We start from the raw sequence: 20,543 nt of genomic DNA on the forward strand, positions 1-20,543 counted from the left end.
AGGTGTTTCTCCTAGATTGGGGAGTGGGTAGGTGAGGGGGGGGTACTCTTTACCATGACTATTTAAGCTTCCAGCAACGTCCCTAGGAAGGAAACCTAAATGTTGTAAAGGGGAGCAGAGAGGGAGGTCAAAAGAGAGGAAGAGAATCTGCTATCTCCATCAGCAATGCCCCCACCCCCATCAACTGCCCGGCCAGGCTCAGCAACACAAGTCTCCTTGTCTGAGCTCCCTGCTCTCGTGGCTGCTCCCTCGTTTTTCTTAATTACATACAGACAGGCTTCCTGAAGCCTGTCTGATCTGTTGCCACGGTTACTACTGATGAACATATTCTGTTTAAAAGGCTAGGGAAATTCAGTCCTTTAAAAGAATGGGAAAAGTGTTGAGCTGTGATTTTTCTACTTAGATGAAGGGGAGCATGGTGGGTCCTGAGTTATGAAGACGGGCCTCCAAATGTCTTGCGGGATGTGCCCAAAGTGTTGGCTCAGTCACATGGAACACAGGTGATGCAGGGACCTCAAGGAGCTAAACTGGATCCTTTAGAGCCACCGGGGCCAGCCCAAGTGTTGTAATCTTGAGATAGAATCTCCCCGCTTCTTAATTCGATTTTGGTCAGATGACTTTGTTTAAGAATGGAAAGGCAAGGTGGGTGGAAGCAAGCAGGTGAGTTTATTTGTGTCCATCAAGCTGGAAATACGAGAGCACTCGAGCAATCAAAAGAAACGTATGTTTAAGACAGGTAAGCCCCAAAAGCCGGTTCCTTTATCCGGAATCTTACTTAATAAGGCTAACCTCCTGGTCTCAGAACTTTGAACTGAATTTCAGGCTCATACAAGGAACGGAGAAGCTAGGTCTCACTAATCTGTAATGCTGGAGTCAGGTCTGCATCCTTACACATCTTCCTGTGGGGCTTCCTGAGGATGCCAGCAGTGGGATGATGCTGTCCTAGAGATCCCACATCCGACCTGGCCTGGTTCTCCTTGAGTTAGGCCAGAAAGGGTCCCTCCCACTCTGCGCATGTCTCTTGGGAGACTCAGCTAAAGCAACCAGGTCATCCTGAAGAAAAGTGAACATGTGCTCCATGCATGACTGTTCACACAGCGAATAGGCTCCCAGTCTTCTTAAGCCAACCATGAACCCCTGAATATTTATACCAATAAACTTGGACAGCTAGGAGAAAATAAACGTGTAAGCCTTGATTTCCTCATCTAAAACAGGAGCCTGTGGCACTGTGACTGGTACATGGAAGAACCGAGTATGTCAGTAGTTATAGTTGTCATTGTCATTGCTGGGTTATCAGAAGTCCTGATCCACACTTCTAATTAAGAATCATCCCCTACAACCATTCTCTCCATGGGCACGGACTCTGCTTCCAGGATTGTGCTGAGCGCTCACTGTACAACCCCTGAAGGTAGGGAGCTATGTTGGGGAACTCAGGTGCAAAACCCCATATCTGGGAGTTGCGAATCCATATAGTTAAAAGTAAAGGAAATGGGATGAAAAGTACTGCAGATGACACACTAGATCCATGTCTTCTGATATGATCTAGAGGTTCTGTCCTCAAGGTTCGGTCTATTCTTAGCGAGTAACATTTTGAATATTGTTTCTGCTCAATTTTGTATATTCCAGGCTACTTGGCTCCAAAAAGCACACCCAAAAGGGACTACACTAAAGGATGGGACTGTGTATCCAGAAAAGTCTACATCTCAACCCTTACTGAGCTTGTGATCTCTGTCTGTACTTGTACTGTGCTTTCTGCTCTCCTGAAAGGTGGTCCTCTTACTCCCCCTTGACACACAGCCAAGGAAACCCCTTCTTATTCCTGCAAGATGTTACGTCCTCTCCTCTGTTTCTCTTTAAAAGAAAGGGTTGAGGTAGAGTTTGGGACTGAGTCCAAAGGAATGATGAAGACCTTTGAGTATTGTCCAGACATGAAAATATAAAATATAATGTTCTTATGGATGGACGGGGTCAAGATTGTACTTAGAATAAAATGACTGCATGATAAATATAGGCTGAAGGCTTAGAAGTAGTAGGACAGGATGATGAGAAAAATGACACTGGGATAAGGATGATGAGAAAGAGTGAGGTGTAAGTGCCCAGGAGCATGTTGGGTGGTATGCTCAGTGTAGATCCAACATCAGTTCTACAAAGTGAGGATTCTGTCTGAGTCTCTCTATCCTCCCTGCTCACCATGGCAGAGCTAATTAAAGGAGCTACAACCGAGTGATTGGAAGGCTTCCTCGAGAAGGTGGAAAGGTCCTTGAGAGTCTACAGAAAAATAGATAAGATCTAGGGGGCAACGGCAAATGGGGTATTATGGGATGGAGAAGTTTTCTTTGGGTACAAAGTATGTAGAACATTTAATCAGTTTTATTGTTATGCCTTGCACTGAGTACAGAACATGAGGAAGAAGGCAAGCTTGGCTGGAAGGTGACACAACCTATCAGAGGACATACCCACAACTGTCAGAGGTGCAGAACAGTAGCCAAATAAACATGAACGCAGCTTTACGGTTCCTTGCATTTTCTTCTTTGGCAACTGATTATTTTAAAGCAAGGTCAAAACAAAACTAAAGCTTTCTTCATCCCTTTCTAGCTGCCAGGGGTAGCTGTGACACTTTCCAACCCGAGTTCAGTTCTCCTTCTCTCCCCGACCTCCTCACACAGATGACTCTGACTCCTTCCCAGGGTGACCATACAGGTACAGAAGTCCAAAAAGAGGCCAGACAGGGATCGCCAGTGTCTCATAGGAAAGAGTTTCGTGAGCGGCAATGAGTTGTTTCAGGACTTTGGAGAGGGACTTGAGCCCTCTTGCTTCTGATGAGCCTGAGTCCGGCACCATGACAACAGGGGCTATCACCAGCAGAGGTTATCAGATGTTGTCACAGGTTAAGGGAACTGCTGAAGCCATATTGGGAAGTTGAGAATAAGTTATGGCACACATGCTGAAAAGAGGTGACACGAAATGGACAGAAAGGAGGGTTGTTATAGGATGTCAGACATCTTCCTGTCAACAACAGAAACTTGGAAGAGCTCAGGGTCACTGGGGGTGGGATGGGGAACAGACCAAGGATGTCTGCAATTTATGGGTGATGAGCTCTGCCTGTGTAGGGAAACAAGAAATTTTGAGGTGACCTTCTAGAGGTCGAGTTGGATCAAAAGCCTCCATCAGAGAATGATGGTATCCTTTTGCAGCGTTAGTCATCTTTTGAGGATCTTCTCCTCAATATTTTGGCTGCTGCCCTGGGGTAAGGAAGAGAGAGCATTGAAACCTACAACTGATATATAGGACCCTAGAAGCCATGTGAGCCCAGTTCTCTTAGGGACAATTGCATGCCTTTTGGAATCAGCTTCAAATGAAGCCCTGGACCAACTTGCTTTTTCATATTAGGGTGAGCCAAATCCTGCACGCTCTTGGGCAAAACCAAAAGAGTGTGATTGCTCAGCAGAATTATGTAGGGCTTAGAATAAATGAAAAATTAAAATGGTGCCTGTCAGTTACAATAACTTCTTTCCTGCTTTACTTTGTAGTATTGTGATAATAACCATGACCAAAGGCAACCAAGAGATGAAAGACTTTATTTGGCTTATGCATCCTGACCATAGCAGAAGCCAAGGCAGGAACCTGGAGGCAGGGACTATAGAGGAACACTGCTCATAATTTGACCTTCAGGCTTATGTTCAATTACCTTTTATGATATACCCATGATCCCCTGACGAGGGATGGCACCACACACAGTAGGGCTGGACCCTCTCACATCAATCGTTAATCAAGAAAATGCTCCCCCACATTTGTTTACAGGCCAGTCAGATAGAGGCACTTTCTCAATCATGTTTCTCTCATCCCAGATGACTCTAGCTTGTATTGGGCTGGCAAAGTTAACACATGGCTTCTCTAATGACAGCTATCCATTTTATTCATTATGTTGTAATGATTACTTCAAATACAACAACACAAGCAGAACTCTGCTCTCATGGAGTTTATGTTCTAGTGGAGGAGTCAGTGTTTCAAAGGGCTAATAAACACATGATATAATTGGTGGTGACGCCCTAGTAATAAAGAAATGAGGAAGAGGAAGAAAGTCAATGTGCCTGGGTGGAGAAGTGAGCTTTTCTCTTAGATGAGGTCATCTGGACAGACACTAGATTGCGGTGAGTCAGAAACCACTATCCAGAGTGTAGGTGGAATGTCACCCAGGACAGAGCCATTGTGCATGCAAGTGCCACAGACACAGGCCTAAGGATGGCAGAAGAGTATAAGTCTGGTGTCTGTTGGAATACTCTACACCTTCTTGGTTGATACCAGCTCTCTCATCAAAGCTGGAACTCAGTTGGTTGCCAGAAATCCTCAGTACCCTCTGCCTCTCTCCTCCCAAATGCTGAGATCACAAGTGTGTGTAGCCATGCCTGGCTTTTTAACACGGGTGCTGAAATCTGAGCTCAGGTCCTCATACCTGCACAGTAAGTGTTCTTACCCCACCTGAACTCTTCCTCCAGCCCCATAGTTTGACCTTTTAAGCACCATCCTATCTGTCTTGTTAATGCAAGACACAAGAGAATAAATGCAGAGGCAGACAGAGCAGCCAGGAAGCCACCGTAGCCATCCAGATGAGGGACAACAGTGGCTTGGATCAGGGTGAAGGACCAACAGAGGAAGAGTCTCAGATTGTTCTAACATTTTTCCTGTAGACATCACCAGTTTTATCCATGAATGAGTCTTTACTTTCCCTGTTTTCATGATGAAAAAGCCTGAGGATCATAGAGGCAAAATGGCTTGTCTGTGATCAAAACAGTGTCAGAGTCAAGGCGGGTCTGCTACATGGATGTATACACCTGACAACACTTTCCTCCCAATGAGTGGTTACTTGGTGACCATGAGAACTCTTTATCTACTGGCTACTCCTTGGCCTGGCACTGATTTGTTCCCTAGAGTATATTTCTGCAGAGACTAGTTAATGTGTAATATTATATATTAACTCTCTCTCTCTCTCTCTCTCTCTCTCTCTCTCTCTCTCTCTCTCTCTCTCTCTCTCTATCTATCTATATATATATATATATATATGGCATTTGTTCATGACTTAGTAAAATTGCTCTTCCTGACACCACAGAAGGTAGAGTCTATTATCTTCAGCATAAATAGGAGGGAACAAATTACTTGAGTCATGTTATGGAGCTGTTTAAGAGGTGCTGGCACACAGACTTGCCTGCAGTCCCAGTCTCTATGTGTGCAAGGCACAGGTAGGTGCAACAGCATCTAGAGGCTATAGGGAGGGGTTTGCAAGCTTATAGGAAGCACCTGCTAAAAATCATCTCATCTCCTTCCTTTTAGGGGTAGGAGAATCCACTGTGGGTGCCCAGGGTTGTGTGAGCAAGTCTGCACACACTGCTCATTACGGCCTCTGACATCCTGGGCCCATACACAGGCAATTCTCCTAATCATAACAGTTAGTAATGGGAAAGGAATGATTAATCAAAACAGGGAGGACCCTGCTGAGAGGGATTTCAGGAGCATCAAATAGCCTGCTGGAACAAATTTCAACCACATAGTGTTTGTACAGAGAACTTCTTGTTTTCCCTTCTTTAATAGAGAGAATGGGAGAGACGGATGGGCTTTGCTTCCTAGGAATAGAGACAGTTTCTGTCTCAAGTCTGCACTGGAGTTAGAAGACCAGGTTTCCAAGGGTCTACAGAAACCTACAGAGGACTGAGGAGGGCTTGTAGCCTGAGGGGCAGCAGACCTCAATAAAGTGTACTTGCAGCTGATCTCAGGTCACTGTCCATTCAAGAGACGTGCAGGAAGCTCAGATGGGGAAAAAGAGAGAGGCATAAAGAACATGAGGAAGAGGAAGGGAGTCAATGCGCCTGGGTGGGGAAGTGAGCCTCCTCCTAGATGAGGTCATCTGGACAGACACTAGATTGTGGGGAGTCAGAAACCACTAAGTAGACTATAGGTGGAATGTCACCCAGGACAGAGCCAGTACCTGCAGTAATCCTGAGGAGAAAATGTGGCTGGCTGGCTAAGAAAAATCAAGAAGAGCAATGTAGCTAAAGAAAACCACTGAATGGGAGAGATAGGAGAAAGGATAGAGATGGCATACCACTAAGAATCCCCGAAGACATTCCAAACCATATATATTTAAAGACATGACCTCCAGAAGTCCTTCCCTGGGAGCCTTGAAAGCTGAGCCAACCTGTTGTCATGGTACTCCAGGCTCAAGTCCTGTCCAAGGACATTTCCCTTGTGGTCTTCTGCTAGGCTGACAATATCCTAGACCATGCTGTGCTAATGCAGGCTCAAAGGGATTTCCTGTAGTGGGAAGCAGGAGGATTAGCCTGCCTGAGTCTTCTTTAACTGTCAAAAGACTTTGTAAAGTACTTCATTTCTGGTACATAGGAAGATAGATAATATGTGGGCAGGGTCTCCATGGAGCTTCTCCTTCTGGCTGTCATTCTGAACTGATGCACTTGGGACATGAACTTCCTAGAATTATTCAATTGGTTCAAAGCAGGTTGACTCCACCCAGAGTTCAGTGATTGTCATTATGCAGGTGCAAAGGTCAGGTCAGGAAACTGGGTCAAGGGCAATGGTACTGTGAATCTCAAGACTTGACGGCTCTGCACCAAGGCAGGACAGGGACAAAGATCACAAATTGTGGAAATGTAACTTGGATCCTCTAGAATCACTTTCCAAGAGCACAGAACCCAGTAGGGCCTTCATGGTACCCAGTATACTGTGAAGTCTCAGGAATAAAGCACCAATGAAGGGAGAGTATGGACTAATCAAAGTATATGTTATCCCATTCTATTCTATCCTATCCCATCCTCTTCTACTCTAGTCCATCACATCCCATCCTCTCCTATCCTCTCCTGTCCTATCTTATTCATTTTTCAGACAAGGTCTTATATAGTCCAGGCTGGCCTCGAACTCACTACATAGATGAGGATGGTCAGTACTTCTGATCCTCCAGTTACCACTTCCAAAACAAAAACACAGAGAAGCTGAAAGGGTAGGAAGTCCTCTCAGGGAACCATAGGTCACTCAAGGTCAAGTCCTGATTCTGACACTTCCTACAGACTCTAGTTCTTAGAGTGGAAAGTAATCTTAGAAGTCAGTATGTCCCAGGGGGCAAATGCCCCTCTGCTGCTCAACCCTGGTTTCTGCCTCTGTTGGATTCTGCCAGTGGGGGATGCTCACTACTCTCCTGATTACCAAATCATCTATAATGAGGAAAGTATAATGAAAAAAAGTATCTATTCACAATGTCACAACACCAATAAAATACCTAGGATCAAACCTCACAAGGCCTTTGTAATACATGTCTGAAGACAACTATAAACCTTACTGAAGGGCATAAAAGGAAACTTGACTGCCATGTCCTCAAATAAAAAGGCTCAACATCATAGAGAAGACAGTAACTTCCAAAACGATCCATATACTCAGCGCCATCCAATCCCCATTAAACAGGATTGCTTAATGAAATGTGTCCAACTAGCTCTAAGGCCCATCTTCAAAAGAAATATCTTTTAGTAAGCGATGAGATGTTTTTGAGAAATTATTGCTATCCAGAGGGTTGGTTCATCAGCCATTGTGATATGTCAGAAGACTACCACCTTTAAAACTAGTATCAGAACAGACCAGGTGATCAAAAGGAAAGGGTAAAGATGACTAGGTGCAGGTGTTCAGTCTATAAGGAAGGAGGTACTTCACTTAGCCGTGTACAGTTGGGTGGAGCTGATGGCAGGCCTGCATTTTAGTACTATAAACACAAATGTCAACATTGCATTCTACTCAAGGATAACGACCAGATACATGAACAGCTAAACACAAACACTTTCCCAGAGAGTGAAAAAGCAAAAGAGAATTTTTATGACATACACAAAGTCAGTATGTAAAACCCCAATGCCAGAAAGAAATAGATGGTCAGATCTGAGTCCAGAAATTAAAATACTTAGATAACAGCAGAAAATGTACCCACAATAGAGTTACAAATGAAGGGAAGCTAGAGAGCAGGGTGCCACAGGGAATCATGGGTTTCTAAAAGTCATCTTAAAAATAGAAAAGGCAAGGGTTCTGCACAGACAAATGCCAGAAGACAGAACAAATTGGCCAACAAATATATTAAATAATACCCATGCAAATATACACAGAGAAATACCAGAAATTCCAATAAAAACATCTAGAAGGTCTGTTAATTTGGTACAGATTAGAAGTCTTGCCAACATCCTGGGCCACATGGGGACAAAGATGTAAACTAAATTAAATGGGTATAAATTGGTCAAGTCCTTTGGGAAAGCATGCTGGGAGTATCCACTGACTTGCTAAGTACCCATAATCCAGGAGTTTTACCTTGAGGTAAACATGTGCTCCCCAAAGTATGCTTGTGCATTACTACAGCAGGATTATTGTTTATATTAACAAAAAAATGGGATGGACCCATGCTTACTCACAGGAGAATGGTCAAACTGGGAGCACATTGATGCCTGTGGATGATGAGGCTACAAGTTCTTATGTCAGGAAAGGCTTTGAAAAGAACACTGATAGCAGTTAGAGGTTGAGACACAACCCCAATCAATCTAATGGAGTTGAGGGTAGACTCTGAATCTGGATGCCTGGCAGGGTCTGTGGTCAACATCAGGGGTACAGTGAGACTACAGCAGTCTGAGAAACAATGGTGACCCAGAAACATTCCCAGAAGTAGACATTGCCCTGAGGCCCAGCAGTAGCTCAGTCTCACACCTTACTCTGAAATGTGGGTTTGGTGTTTGGCTGACTTGGACCAGAATCTTCTGTTGAAGTCAGCTGGGACCCCCTGAAGGATCTACAGGTCAAGATGGTTCAGGCAGTTTCAAAAGGACAAGATGATATCAGTTTCTAGTCAAGCTAAATGGGCTCTCCTGAATCACTTCACCTAAAATCCCTGGTACCCTCCATTTACTTGTGATTGTTTTGTTTTGTGCTGCATAATGTTGAGATCCAAGGCTCACTTCTTGTTTTTCATCCAAAACAAAACAAAGACAATTGATTGGGCACTCGGAATGTGTCCAACACTAAAGGAGTGTTTTGCATGCATTTCTTAACAGGCATAAAAGGCTTATGCTCATTATTTTTAGAAAAGGAACAAAACTGTGGAGAAGTCAGGTAACCTACCGAAGACCACTCACCAAGGGAGGAAGATGGAGTCAGGCATCAACCATGGATGGTATCACAGGGCTCTTACTACTAAGCTGGCATGGGCACTTACTGTATCAGATTCAGAGTGGGAGAAAATGAGATCTGTGCACCAAGAGTTTCTAGTCCAGTAGAAAGGTGAGAGTGTGCTAAGCAACCAGTACAGAATATTCTGTGTGAGAAACAAAGCATCCTTTTCTCCAGGGATGCAGAGGCTGGCAGAGGAGAGATGCGGAGATGCACACTCTTGAATGACAGTCCTCTCCTCTGAGATGAAGTGAAGCAGAGATCTAAGAAACCTTTGGCTTCCGCTACCATTACATCCCAGCATTCTTCTCTCATCTCTCCTTCCTTCTAGGGACTAGAACCTGTACATGTGACATCAGGGCCACTGCCCAAGACTGCAGAGGAACATTCACATCAAGAAAGGGCCCACCGGTCATAAGAAGGACTGCATTAGGCTGACTTTTAAAGCAGGGAAAAGAAGAAATCAAATAGATAACTTAACAGCAATCCCCTCCTCCTATCTCTGGAACTTCAACCAGTGCTCAAGTCTTTGAAAAAACAAAAAAACAAAAAACAAAGACTAAGGATCTGCAGGAAAGTACAAAGTCAGGGAGGCCAGCCTGTATTTCCTTGTACAGTGGCCTACAGAAAAGGGGGTCGTAATGAAGTAAATAGATGTCCACAGAGCAAACTACAAAAGGGACACAAATACACGCGTACTGAATGGCGCACAACGATGACTCTACTGCTTCAGCCCCTATCTCAAAAGCAAGGTGGAGGGGTGGGGAAGTAGCATGGTGGGAAGAGTGCTGGTTATGTAACCATGACCAGCTGCATTCAAATCACCAGCAACTGCATGATGAAAGCCAGGCGCGGTTACCCACGCTTACAGGTAAGCACTGGGGGAGGGGAAGGGCAGACACAAGTGGATCCTAACACTTCACTAGCTAAGTCTAGCTGAAAAGCAAGTGTCCTGTATCTAAAGGCAATATGGCAGAGAGTGACAGAGGATGACACAGTGTCCACCCTTCTCTGCAGTGTATAGACATGCAGAGGCACTCACAGTCACACACTCATGTGGATATACCCATCCACCCACACACACACACACACACACAGTCTCTCTCTCTCTCTCTCTCTCTCTCTCTCTCTCTCTCTCTCTCTCACTCACACCACACACATATGCATATGCATACATACACACACACACACACACACACACACACACACACACACACACAAGTGGGAAGGGACAGAAAAAGAAGTCTAATGTCATCTTCTGACCTCCACACACCATTCAATAGTGAGTGGACCTGTATACACAGAGACAAAAACAAGGAAAGACAGTGAAAAGTTCAGACGGTATTAGAAGAATGACAGTGGCTTGAGGATGGCAGGAAATGATATGCTTGAGGAGCTAGGTTAAAAATGATATTTAGCCAATGGAGGTGATTGTGAAAAGATAAAACGGTTTTTCTTGAACATGGAATTCAGTAAGCATTGGCTCTCAATGATCAACCAAACGTGAGCACAATGTCGAAGTGCGGGAGGAGGTCCCAACACAAGGGCTGGAGGCGTTCCCTTTCAATGATGGGTGATAGGGCTTGCAAGGGAAAGGGGCCATTTAGCACCATGGCTGAGCTGCCCATCAACACAAATATTTAAAAAAAATAATAATAAAAGAGGGAGAATCCTTTCTCAGGGTTGCCAGAGAAAGAAAGCGGGCGTAGGGAAGCTTGTTGGTGCTGCTTTAGATGTTCGCAATCTGCTACCTCGAGAGCTCTTACCGCAAAAACGCTGAAACACACTCACCAAAAGAGCTCAGCTATTAGCGTGAAAGTTCAAGCTAACCAAGGCCTCATAAGGGCTAGGCTCACTTGGGTCAAACAACTGTGAAAAGAAATTTTAGACTAGAGGAGTGTATGAGCGCATTTACACAGGCAGTGCTGACCCCTCTCGCAACAGGAGCGACAGTTATAAATAGCGCGTGGCTTGCAGCCACCTTCCTTCCACGCTGCATCCACATGTGCAGACCATCTACCCACCTGGCACAGGATGTGAGCCCAGACCCAGGTTTGAGGAAGCATCTTGCTCTGGCTCTTGTTGCCTTATGACCTCTGCTTGAATTTTCTTAAAGAAACAAAGCACAACAGAAAGGGAAATATCTTCCTGTGGGAGGTGGGGTACATGAGGTGGCTCAGTAGGTAAAGAGCTTGCTGTGCAAGCAAAAGGAGTTGAGTTCAGTTCCCCAGCATGGATGTAAAAAGCAGGCACAGTGGTGCACCCCTGTAACACCGGCACTAGGAAGTAAATACATGCAGACTCCTAGCCAGTCTAGTCATATCAACGAGCCCCAGGCCCTGTGGGAGACCTTATCTCAAAAACTAGGGTGGAAGATCCTGATGCTGGCCTCCACGTGAACATGCACACATATGTATACACATATAAATGCATACACATGAAAATTATTGAATTGAAAACCAAATCACTTTCTAAAAGTGCAACACAGACGCACACATTCGAGTGACCTCAAACCTCTCTTGCTGTACAGTGAGGCACACAGAGTATCCTTCACCAAAACCTTGGTCAGCAAAATGTGAGCTAGTTTGAAGAACGCAGCTTCCTGTGAGTATGCTGACAGCCTTAGCTTACAGGGCAATGTGTAAGAAAAGACTGACTTTTGGAAATTATTTAAAAGCATCTCCAATGCAGAGCATCCAGACAAGCAAGCAGTTCCCAACTGATAACGCTGGCTTCCCATCCTTAGGGAAGAGTCTTGATGCCATACAGGGCTTTCCTGCCCATCTTCTCCAAGAGTCTCTCCCTATATTCTGCAGCCTCAGTGGGCTGGGGCTGAGGAGTGAGGCCCGAGGCCCATCATTCACCCTCTGAGCTCTCCATATAAGCTCTCAGCTCCCCGGGGAACATGTGCTCCCAGGTTTCCATTCTGGCCTCTGCCCCAGCTCTCTCTCTCATCCCGTTAATGCTGCACATCACGGTTCTGCACGCTGCTCTGATCATCTTAGTAAGAGCTGCATGAAAAGACAAGATAATGCAGGTTTGTTTACTCAGGGGCCAGTGAGACCTGAGACCACACCAGCACACAGACCCATTCACACACACACACTCTTATACAAGTCAACTCACACACACCCATACCTATACACAGGTACTCTCACACAGTCTCACAAAAATCTATTCACAGACACACATACACACACACACACACATATGATCTCACACAAATCTACTTTCACACACACACACACACACACACACACACTCACATATGATCTCACACAAATCTACTTTCACACACACACACACACACATATACACTTTTACACACATTCCCATAGGCACACTCACACACTCACATTCCCCTAAACACACGACATTCCTACATGGGCACATATACTCACAGACCTAACCCTCCTACATTCACACATATCTATACTTACATGTAGACACACACAGAGGCATAAGCACACACTCACACATATACACCAGGGCACTCATGCACACATCCACATAGATACACTCACACAAGCAAACTCAAACACTCACACTCATGTAGCCACACTTACAGACAAGTACACACAGGTACCTTTTCACGAACACACACATGTATATCCACACAGGCACACTCATACAGAAGTACACAGAAGTATACTTTTGTGTACAAATATACACATGCACACAAATATATATTCACAAACTCACACAGGCACACTCCTACAGAAGTATACACAGCTATACTTTCATGCACACCCATCCACAGTCACATACAATATATATGCACACACTCATATAGGCATACGCACACAGGTACACGCAATATGCACACTCACATAGGCATACAGTCACCCACACATACACGCCCATTACAACATCAGGCACACTTACATAAGCACATCCACACAATGTGCACTCCCACAAATACAGAGACATGTGCACACTCAGAGGCACATTAAAAAGTACACACACAAAAGCACGTTTACACTCACACATATGCAGGCAAATGTGCAAGCAGGCAGCTCGGCCATGTATGCACAAAGCTTAGACACTTAAAAGATGAAGCATGGACCTATAGAAAAGAATGAGCGGGGGGCTGGAGAGATGGCTCAGTGGTTAAGAGCACTGCCTGCTCTTCCAAAGGACCCGGGTTCAATTCCCAGCACCCACATGGCAGCTCACAACTGTCTGTAACACCAAAATCTGACACCCTCACACCAATGCACATAAGTTAAAATTAAATAAAAATATTAAAAAAAAAAAAAAGAATGAGCGAGGGGGTTCTTGACCCTTCACATGGGAGTACAGCAGCAGACTGCCACCATCTCCCCGTGAGTTTCACAGCTCCCCGCCTCTCAGCTCTCCTTGAGAGGGTGGCATTGGCTAAGTGAGACCTGAGTTCTCATCCTGGGGTGTGAGTTCCATCTTAGTTGATTGTTTTCCAATGAGGAAGCACCATTTCCCAAAAGCTACAGAGTTTATGCCAGCTCACAGTGCTAGAGTCAGACCCATTGCCCCTAACTCCTGCCACTCAGCTTTCCTACCTGTCTATGGGTCAGAGGTAGACCAGGGTTGGCCTCCAGGGAGACTTAAAGGGGTGGCTGCCATTGTACTTTCTCTCCTGAGTCACCTTGAAGGCCCTCATTCATTCTATTTCTCCACCCAAAGCTGCCAAGGGACACCTCAGTGCATTTGAAGAAGGAATAAAAGAAACAGGACAAGTTCCAGCTTGCCTCTGTGATCCATCAAAATTTCTCCCGTGTGGGTGACAGAAAAAAGGGGTTTTTTTTTTTTTTGCGGTCAGAAATGTAACAAGGTAATTATTTTCACACCAGTCCTTCTGCATGGTTTTTCACAGACAGCAATTTTATAAGTCATAATTATCTATTTTCGTTTGCTTCATAAATTCCTCCTTTCCATTTCGTCCCCCAGTAAACTAGAAATTATTTAAAATGAAGCCGTGCAACTCGACGCTTGGTTTCACTCCGCTGTGCACTTCCTCCTATCTTCCTGTGTGCTCCCTCTGGCTGCCCCTGTCATGGTCCCTTACCATCTGACCTTCTTTTGTCATTTGGAGGAGGCAGTGAGTCCCAGCTCCCCCAGAACCAAAGGCTGAGCCAGGTGAACTGACACACACCTGCAATCTCAGCAGTTGGGAGGCAATGGCAGTAGGATCAAGAATTCAAGGTCATCCTTAGCTACATAGGGAGTTCAAGGCCAGCCTAGGTAACAAGAAACCCCACCTTTACAAAAGAACTGAAGTCCAGCTTTGTGGGCTAATGCTCCTGATGACGTTCTGGCTCCAACGGTCCCAAGTGACACAGCCCTACATCTTCTCAGGTGCTTCACCTGTGCCTTTTCCTCTCTCCTGCAGTATGCCTAGGTAGAGGAGCTCAACTGCTCACTTGTTGTCTCCAGGGATCTTCAGGCCATGGGTGACCACGTAGCTTACGGGCAGCCAAAGGGCTCTTCTCAGGACTGAAGCCACACATGCCACCCCCACTCTAAAGACGTCACTTTTACTTCCAGATCTCTGGCATCCTCTTCTGCTGGAAGCTTCACTATCTTCTACACACTTCACACTTTCCAGGGATATAACCAAAGCAAGTTCTAGCATCGATTGGGAGTTTACTATGAGCCAGGCACTGGGCCAAAGATGCTATCATACGATTTTGCTTAATCCCCGTAACAACTCGGAGAGGCATACGTACAACAGTATGAGAGTGTGAGAGGGGAAGGGGGATGAAGGGAAGGGAGGAAATGAGGCCAAGGTCACAGAGAAGGCAAGAGAGAGTCAAGATGTAAAATGAAGCTTCCAAGTCTGTCTTGGAGACACTGTACGCAAATGCTGAGTCTGTGCGCTTCCTCGGGACCCTCTCAGGATTAGGACATCTTAGCCACTCCCGGACTTCTGGGGGTCTGGGGACTCTGGCCAGTGCACCAGGTGAGCAGCAGAAGAATCCTGAGATGTGTTTAGTCTTTGTTCTCTCTCTTTCTTAGTACATAGTCCTTAAAGTCCTTATCATCTACACAGTAGTCAGACAACGGAACCTGGGCAGTTTTAGGATGAGGACTGGCCATTGGAGGCAGGATTATGAGGGTAGGACTGTCCATGCCCCCAGTCTTGGAGTAAAGGGGCTGAGGATTCAATTAATTACTGATGGTCAAGAAAGTAGACAAGTTCCATAAAATCCTCCCAAAACACTGGATTCAGAGAGAGAGAGAGAGAGAGAGAGAGAGAGAGAGCTTCTACATAGTTCTATGTGCTTCTTCTAGTGTGGCAGCTTCAGTCTGCCCCTGAGCACTCATGTACCCACCTCCTTTGTGATATTCTTTTTTTTAAAATATTTTATTAATTTATTCATATTACATCTCAATTGTTAGCCCTCCCCTTGTATCCTCCCATTCCTCCCTCCTTCTCGCTTTCCCCCTACTCCCCTCCCCTATGTCTGTGACTGAGGTCACATGTGCTTGGGTACATTAGTTAAATTGAAACTGGGGTTTATGGGAACCTCAGTTTAGATAGTTGACTGGTCAGGAGCACAGGTTCAACCACTGGAGGAGTCTGATTAATATCCATAGGTGAGGAGAAGCCTTGGGGATCAGTTCCTCAACTTGTAGGATCCAAGCTCTCGCTTTAGGTAGATGGTGTGAGACCCCAGATGGATTAGTGAATATGTAGTTGGTGCCCAGTGAGGCAAGATTGCTTGTTTGCTGATAGGGAGAAATGCCCAAACATTTAGGGCCTCCAGAAACCTTCAGTGTTGAGTGTGTTGTAGAGGCAGGAAAAAAAATTGGTTGATTGGCATCTCCTAGAGTCATGATGGGGATATAGAAACCTTGCTTGCTAGAGCACAGCAAGCTCAAAGCTCAGAACTGGATCCTCAGCCTACACCCTTCTGGGCCTTCATCCTTGTTAGTGGGACAGCATTGTACCTGGTCTCTTCCTCAGTCTCCACCTTCTTCTCCAGCCCCTTCTGTAAGTGACCCTTTGGGACCTACTCACTGATGGTGAATTAACAGTGTCCCGATCACTGTCAAGGAGGGAAGGGGGTCAGTTGAAGGCCACTTTCAATTGCTCCCTCCAGAGCCCACCTCATCCTGTGCTTGGCTTAAGTTGGTAGGATGAGGTCACTTGGGAATGTATGTGAAAGTGTTGGGCCAGGGCTGGGCAAGGACCTATTAGCCAGGCACTCTAATGTCAGAGATATAATCCATGCAGCCCTGGGAAGAAGAGGAGAAAGAGGGAGAAGAAAGAAATGAAGAAACAAAGGAATGGCAGAGGAGAGGAAGGAAGGAAGGAAGGAAGGACGGAAGGAAGGAGGGACGGAGGGAGGGAGGGAGGGAGGGAAGGAAGGGGGAATTTGGTGTCTGCAGGCCTGCAGAAGTCATATGAATTCAGACTCTATAAGAATGAATGGCCCACTCTGCCTGTGTCTCTGAGGTCACTAGACTCTATACTTCCCTTTTAATCCTGCCTTAGGATGTACCCACACACCCTTCACTTCACTGATGAGGCTCAAAAAACAATTTGGACAGGCAAGGTTCCCAGGGCCTCTCAGCCATCAAGAGAATTTTTGGGTCTCCTAGTAGATAAAAAAGAAAATACAAAAATGCCCAAACAAGGCTACAGAATTTCCCACTGTCAGTGTTTAGATGGGAATAAATGAGAAGTTGTATGTGCCTAAGTTCATGTATGGGCAGGTGTGTGTGTGTGTGTGTGTGTGTGTGTGTGTGTGTGTGTGTGTGTGTGTGTGTAGGCTAGGCTAGCTGGCAGTGCACCCTGCCTCTGCCTCCCCTCGGCACTTGGGTTATGAGCATGCAGCATTACATCCAGCTTCATTCTGTGGGTTCTAGGATTAGACTCAGGTCATCAGCATTTTGCCGACTGAGCCCTCCTGCCATCCCTACAGAAACATTTTAATATTACGAAAATACAGCATATATGTGATGCCCCCAAATGATTAACAGCATTCATTTGAACTATTTGGTTTTTGCCAGGCCCAATGGTGCAGGCTACTATGGAGGGTGAGGCAGGGGTCTTACTACAGGCTTGCTTTTGCAGCTTAATGAAGGCTAAGTTTTAAAAGAACAGATAATGGCAAATCAGAGAGCAGGCTTTGAGATGTTACTCAGAAGTAATGTGTTTGTCTAGTAAGAAGAAGACCATAGATTCAGTTCTTAGTACTGAAAGCATATCCTAGTGCAGTATAGGTGTTGTAACCTTGCAAGGAGGCATGTTTTGTGTGTGTGTGTGTGTGTGTGTGTGTGTGTGTGTGTGTGTGTATGTATATGCATGTATATACATATATGCATATATGTACTTATGTATATATATATAATTTTTATAGGAAGGTATGAACTGATGATATACAATCATTTGAAGACAATGGCCACAGCTAGACCTGAGGTCCTTCAACACTGGTGGCCTCGGCTGGCTCTTGGACTCTCCTGTCTGCTCTGTCCTCTGCTTCACAGAATCAGAACATGACAGGTGGACACTGTCCCCAGGAATTTATAAATACAGATCTTCTTTATCTTCAGTGCCCAGGCAGCCAATAGTTCTTTTATAATAGGACAGACAGAGCCTTGATTTTACAAGATGAACCAGCTCTCTCGATTCCTGGCTTCCAGCAGCCCCTTTCAGGCTGTACTCCGGCCCCTGCACACTTGTCTCACTAGACCTGCTGGGTTAGCTAGGAGCCCCAAGGCTACGGTGCAGGGCTGTGTCTTTCCTCAACAGCTCTAGATATTCTCCTTGTATCTGAAAAATTATTTACTGTGGTGATGTGCCGTGCCTTTTTAAGAGAACAGATGGCACCTCCAATTAGAATGCTTTTAAAGGAAACCCTAATGAGAATATAAAAGCCAACAAATTGACTTTTTCATACAGTACTTCCCTGGCACACAATAAATCAAATATATAATGAGACTCAGGGAAATAGTCGCTATATTTATACATGTTTGCCTAGCATTGTGTTGTGCCCATGCCCTGCCCTCGGAGTCTCTTCACCAAGTGCCTGCCCCTCCAAATGTGTCCAGGGGCTGTCCTTGGTCCTGCCTACCATAGTCAAGTGTGCTTTGATCTAGCAGTTTCTAGTCTGAGCCTTCCCTCTATACCTGAAGCCACACGAAAAGGATGCATGTAGAGGGACAATAGGCAGAGTGACATGCTCCCTCCCCATGTGGATAAGAACGGAGAGTATAGTGGAACCCTAGAGCTTGCTGGACCAGATGTGGGAAGGGAAAGCCTGCATGGTCTAACTTAAAGAAAGTCTCAGGATATGTATGGGTAAGTGTGGAGTAAGGAGGCCCCATGGTCAATCGAGAGGCATTGAAATGTTCATGTTTTCCCAAACAACTGATCGTATAGACTCAAGTCTATCAGGTAGGAGGGAAAGAAGTGAGAGAAGACAGAACCACGTGGGCATTCTGAGCCTCTGGCCCTTGGCCTGACTTCTTCCGGGTAACCTTATCATGAGGGTGGGTGAGTTCACAATTTGCTTCCTGACATGGGAAGCTAAGGGCTCACATGAGAAGTTGATCTGCAGAGGGAGCCTGGCCAGAGGGAAGAGCCGAAGCACAAGGGCAGAGCTACCAGGTGAGAAGCTGCTGGAAGCCAGGTGGATGCTTTGGCTGTTGTGTAGGCCGGTGTTTTGGTCTGGTTACCCAAGTAGTGAATTAGCATCCTTACTGGTATGTAAAGTATATTAAGTACTGCTTTTTAGACTCATGGAAGACTGCCTTCTAGGGAGCCCTTAGAAATCATAGAAGGAGACAACACCACAGAAAGATGGGGACTCTGGGAAGCAAGAGAGAAATCATTTCTGTCCATCTCTACCCACCTGAAAAGGAAGGAAGGGAAAATCAGTTTACAAGATGATGAGCTTTTCCTCAGCTCAAATCTATAAGCATCGATTGAGCTCAGGACCTTGATCTAGAAGATGCTTTCATTTCTCCTCTGTACCCAGCAAAGGTTACATATGCTACAAGGCCAAGGCTGAGAAATTCTTCTAGCCAGTACAGTTATTTTTTCCTGTCCATCAAACTGTAAGTTTATATAATGAAATATACCTCTGTGGCACTCTTCACTGGGCTGAGAGGGAACCAGTCCAAGGGGTGTAAGGGAAGGTGCGTGCTCACAGTAAGCCACACCAAAGCATCTACTGGCAGAAGAAAGATGTAGTCTGGTTACAGGCTAACCTGCAGTATTGATCCCAGAATGCAATGGGAATACTAAGAAGCAAGAGCATCCCTGCTTCAGGCCGTTAACACTTAGAGAAGGAAAAGTTGTGTAAAGTGCTGATCAGGGAGAACCAAGTTCCCTGCCTCCTGTGCTTCTGGGAGAGAAGACCAGGAGGAAATTATCTTTTCACTTTCTGGAGAGTACAGCCGTTCCTCCACTTTCAGGAGAATGGCTGTTTTTCTTTCCATGGCAGATAATGGGAGAGTGGATATAGCTGATGCATTAACCCCCAGTCTCTAGAATTTAGGACACTGAGATGGACACTGTAGTCAGGCTTCTTGTCTCATCATTTGTCAGGAGCTCAGATATTAGACACCACAAGGGACACAGGGGATGAATATGTAGGCCTGATACACAAGGAATTTCAGTTAGTAGCTAAGGTGATTACAGAGTAAATGGACAATTAATAAAACTATGAGACCTTCAAGAGAAGCAGACATAGGGAAGACACACTGAAGAGTGACTTTTCAACTGCAGGGAGCAGTAAGGAGGGACGTCTTGGAGGAGCCAACTGCGGGAGTTACAAGTTACTACAATATATGAGTAGATCTTGACTTTTGCACACTAAGAACTCTTTAACTGGGCAGTTTTAAAACCTGGCAGAGTTGTCCAGGGTGTGTTTGAGAGGAAGACTCTCACATTGGAAAGATGGGAATGAAAGAATACAGTGTTAACCAACCGTATGCTGCTGAGGAGAGAGAGAGAGAGAGAGAGAGAGAGAGAGAGAGAGAGAGAGAGAGAGAGAGAGAGAGAGAGAGAGAGACAGAGAGAGAGAGAGAGAGAGAGAGACAGAGACAGACAGAGACAGACAGAGACAGAGACAGAGAGACAGACAGAGACAGAGACAGAGAGAGTGGAGCAAGCTGGATGCTCCATTTCAGCACCATGGCCAGTTCTCCATCTTAGCATTTCCTTGGGAAGATGATCTGGTCTCTCCCCTGCTCCAGGTCCACCATTTTCACAGTCAAGGAATTAGACTCCCCAGCCCAACTTCCCTTACTAGACACTTACTAGTGCACGCCACTTCTGGGGGATCAAAGTCTGCTCGGTAATAGCCAGTCCGGCAGGTGCAGATGGGAGACGCCTCTGAAGGGGAGCGGCTGTTGGA

At 45.5% G+C, this 20,543-nt stretch overlaps 1 protein-coding gene across 1 annotated transcript in view; it reads right to left on the reverse strand.

The window, feature by feature from the left end:
- Positions 1-20,543, reverse strand: part of Ephb1 (EPH receptor B1) — a 442,640-nt gene that overhangs the window by 133,483 nt on the left and 288,614 nt on the right. The window contains exon 4 of the mRNA XM_051140120.1: positions 20,447-20,543. This exon is cut by the window's right edge and continues 59 nt beyond it. Coding sequence (XP_050996077.1) covers positions 20,447-20,543 — 97 coding nt within the window. The remainder of the gene's footprint in view (positions 1-20,446) is intronic.

The sequence above is a fragment of the Acomys russatus genome, chromosome 32 (genome assembly GCF_903995435.1).
Source record: "Acomys russatus chromosome 32, mAcoRus1.1, whole genome shotgun sequence".
Lineage (NCBI taxonomy): Eukaryota > Metazoa > Chordata > Mammalia > Rodentia > Muridae > Acomys > Acomys russatus.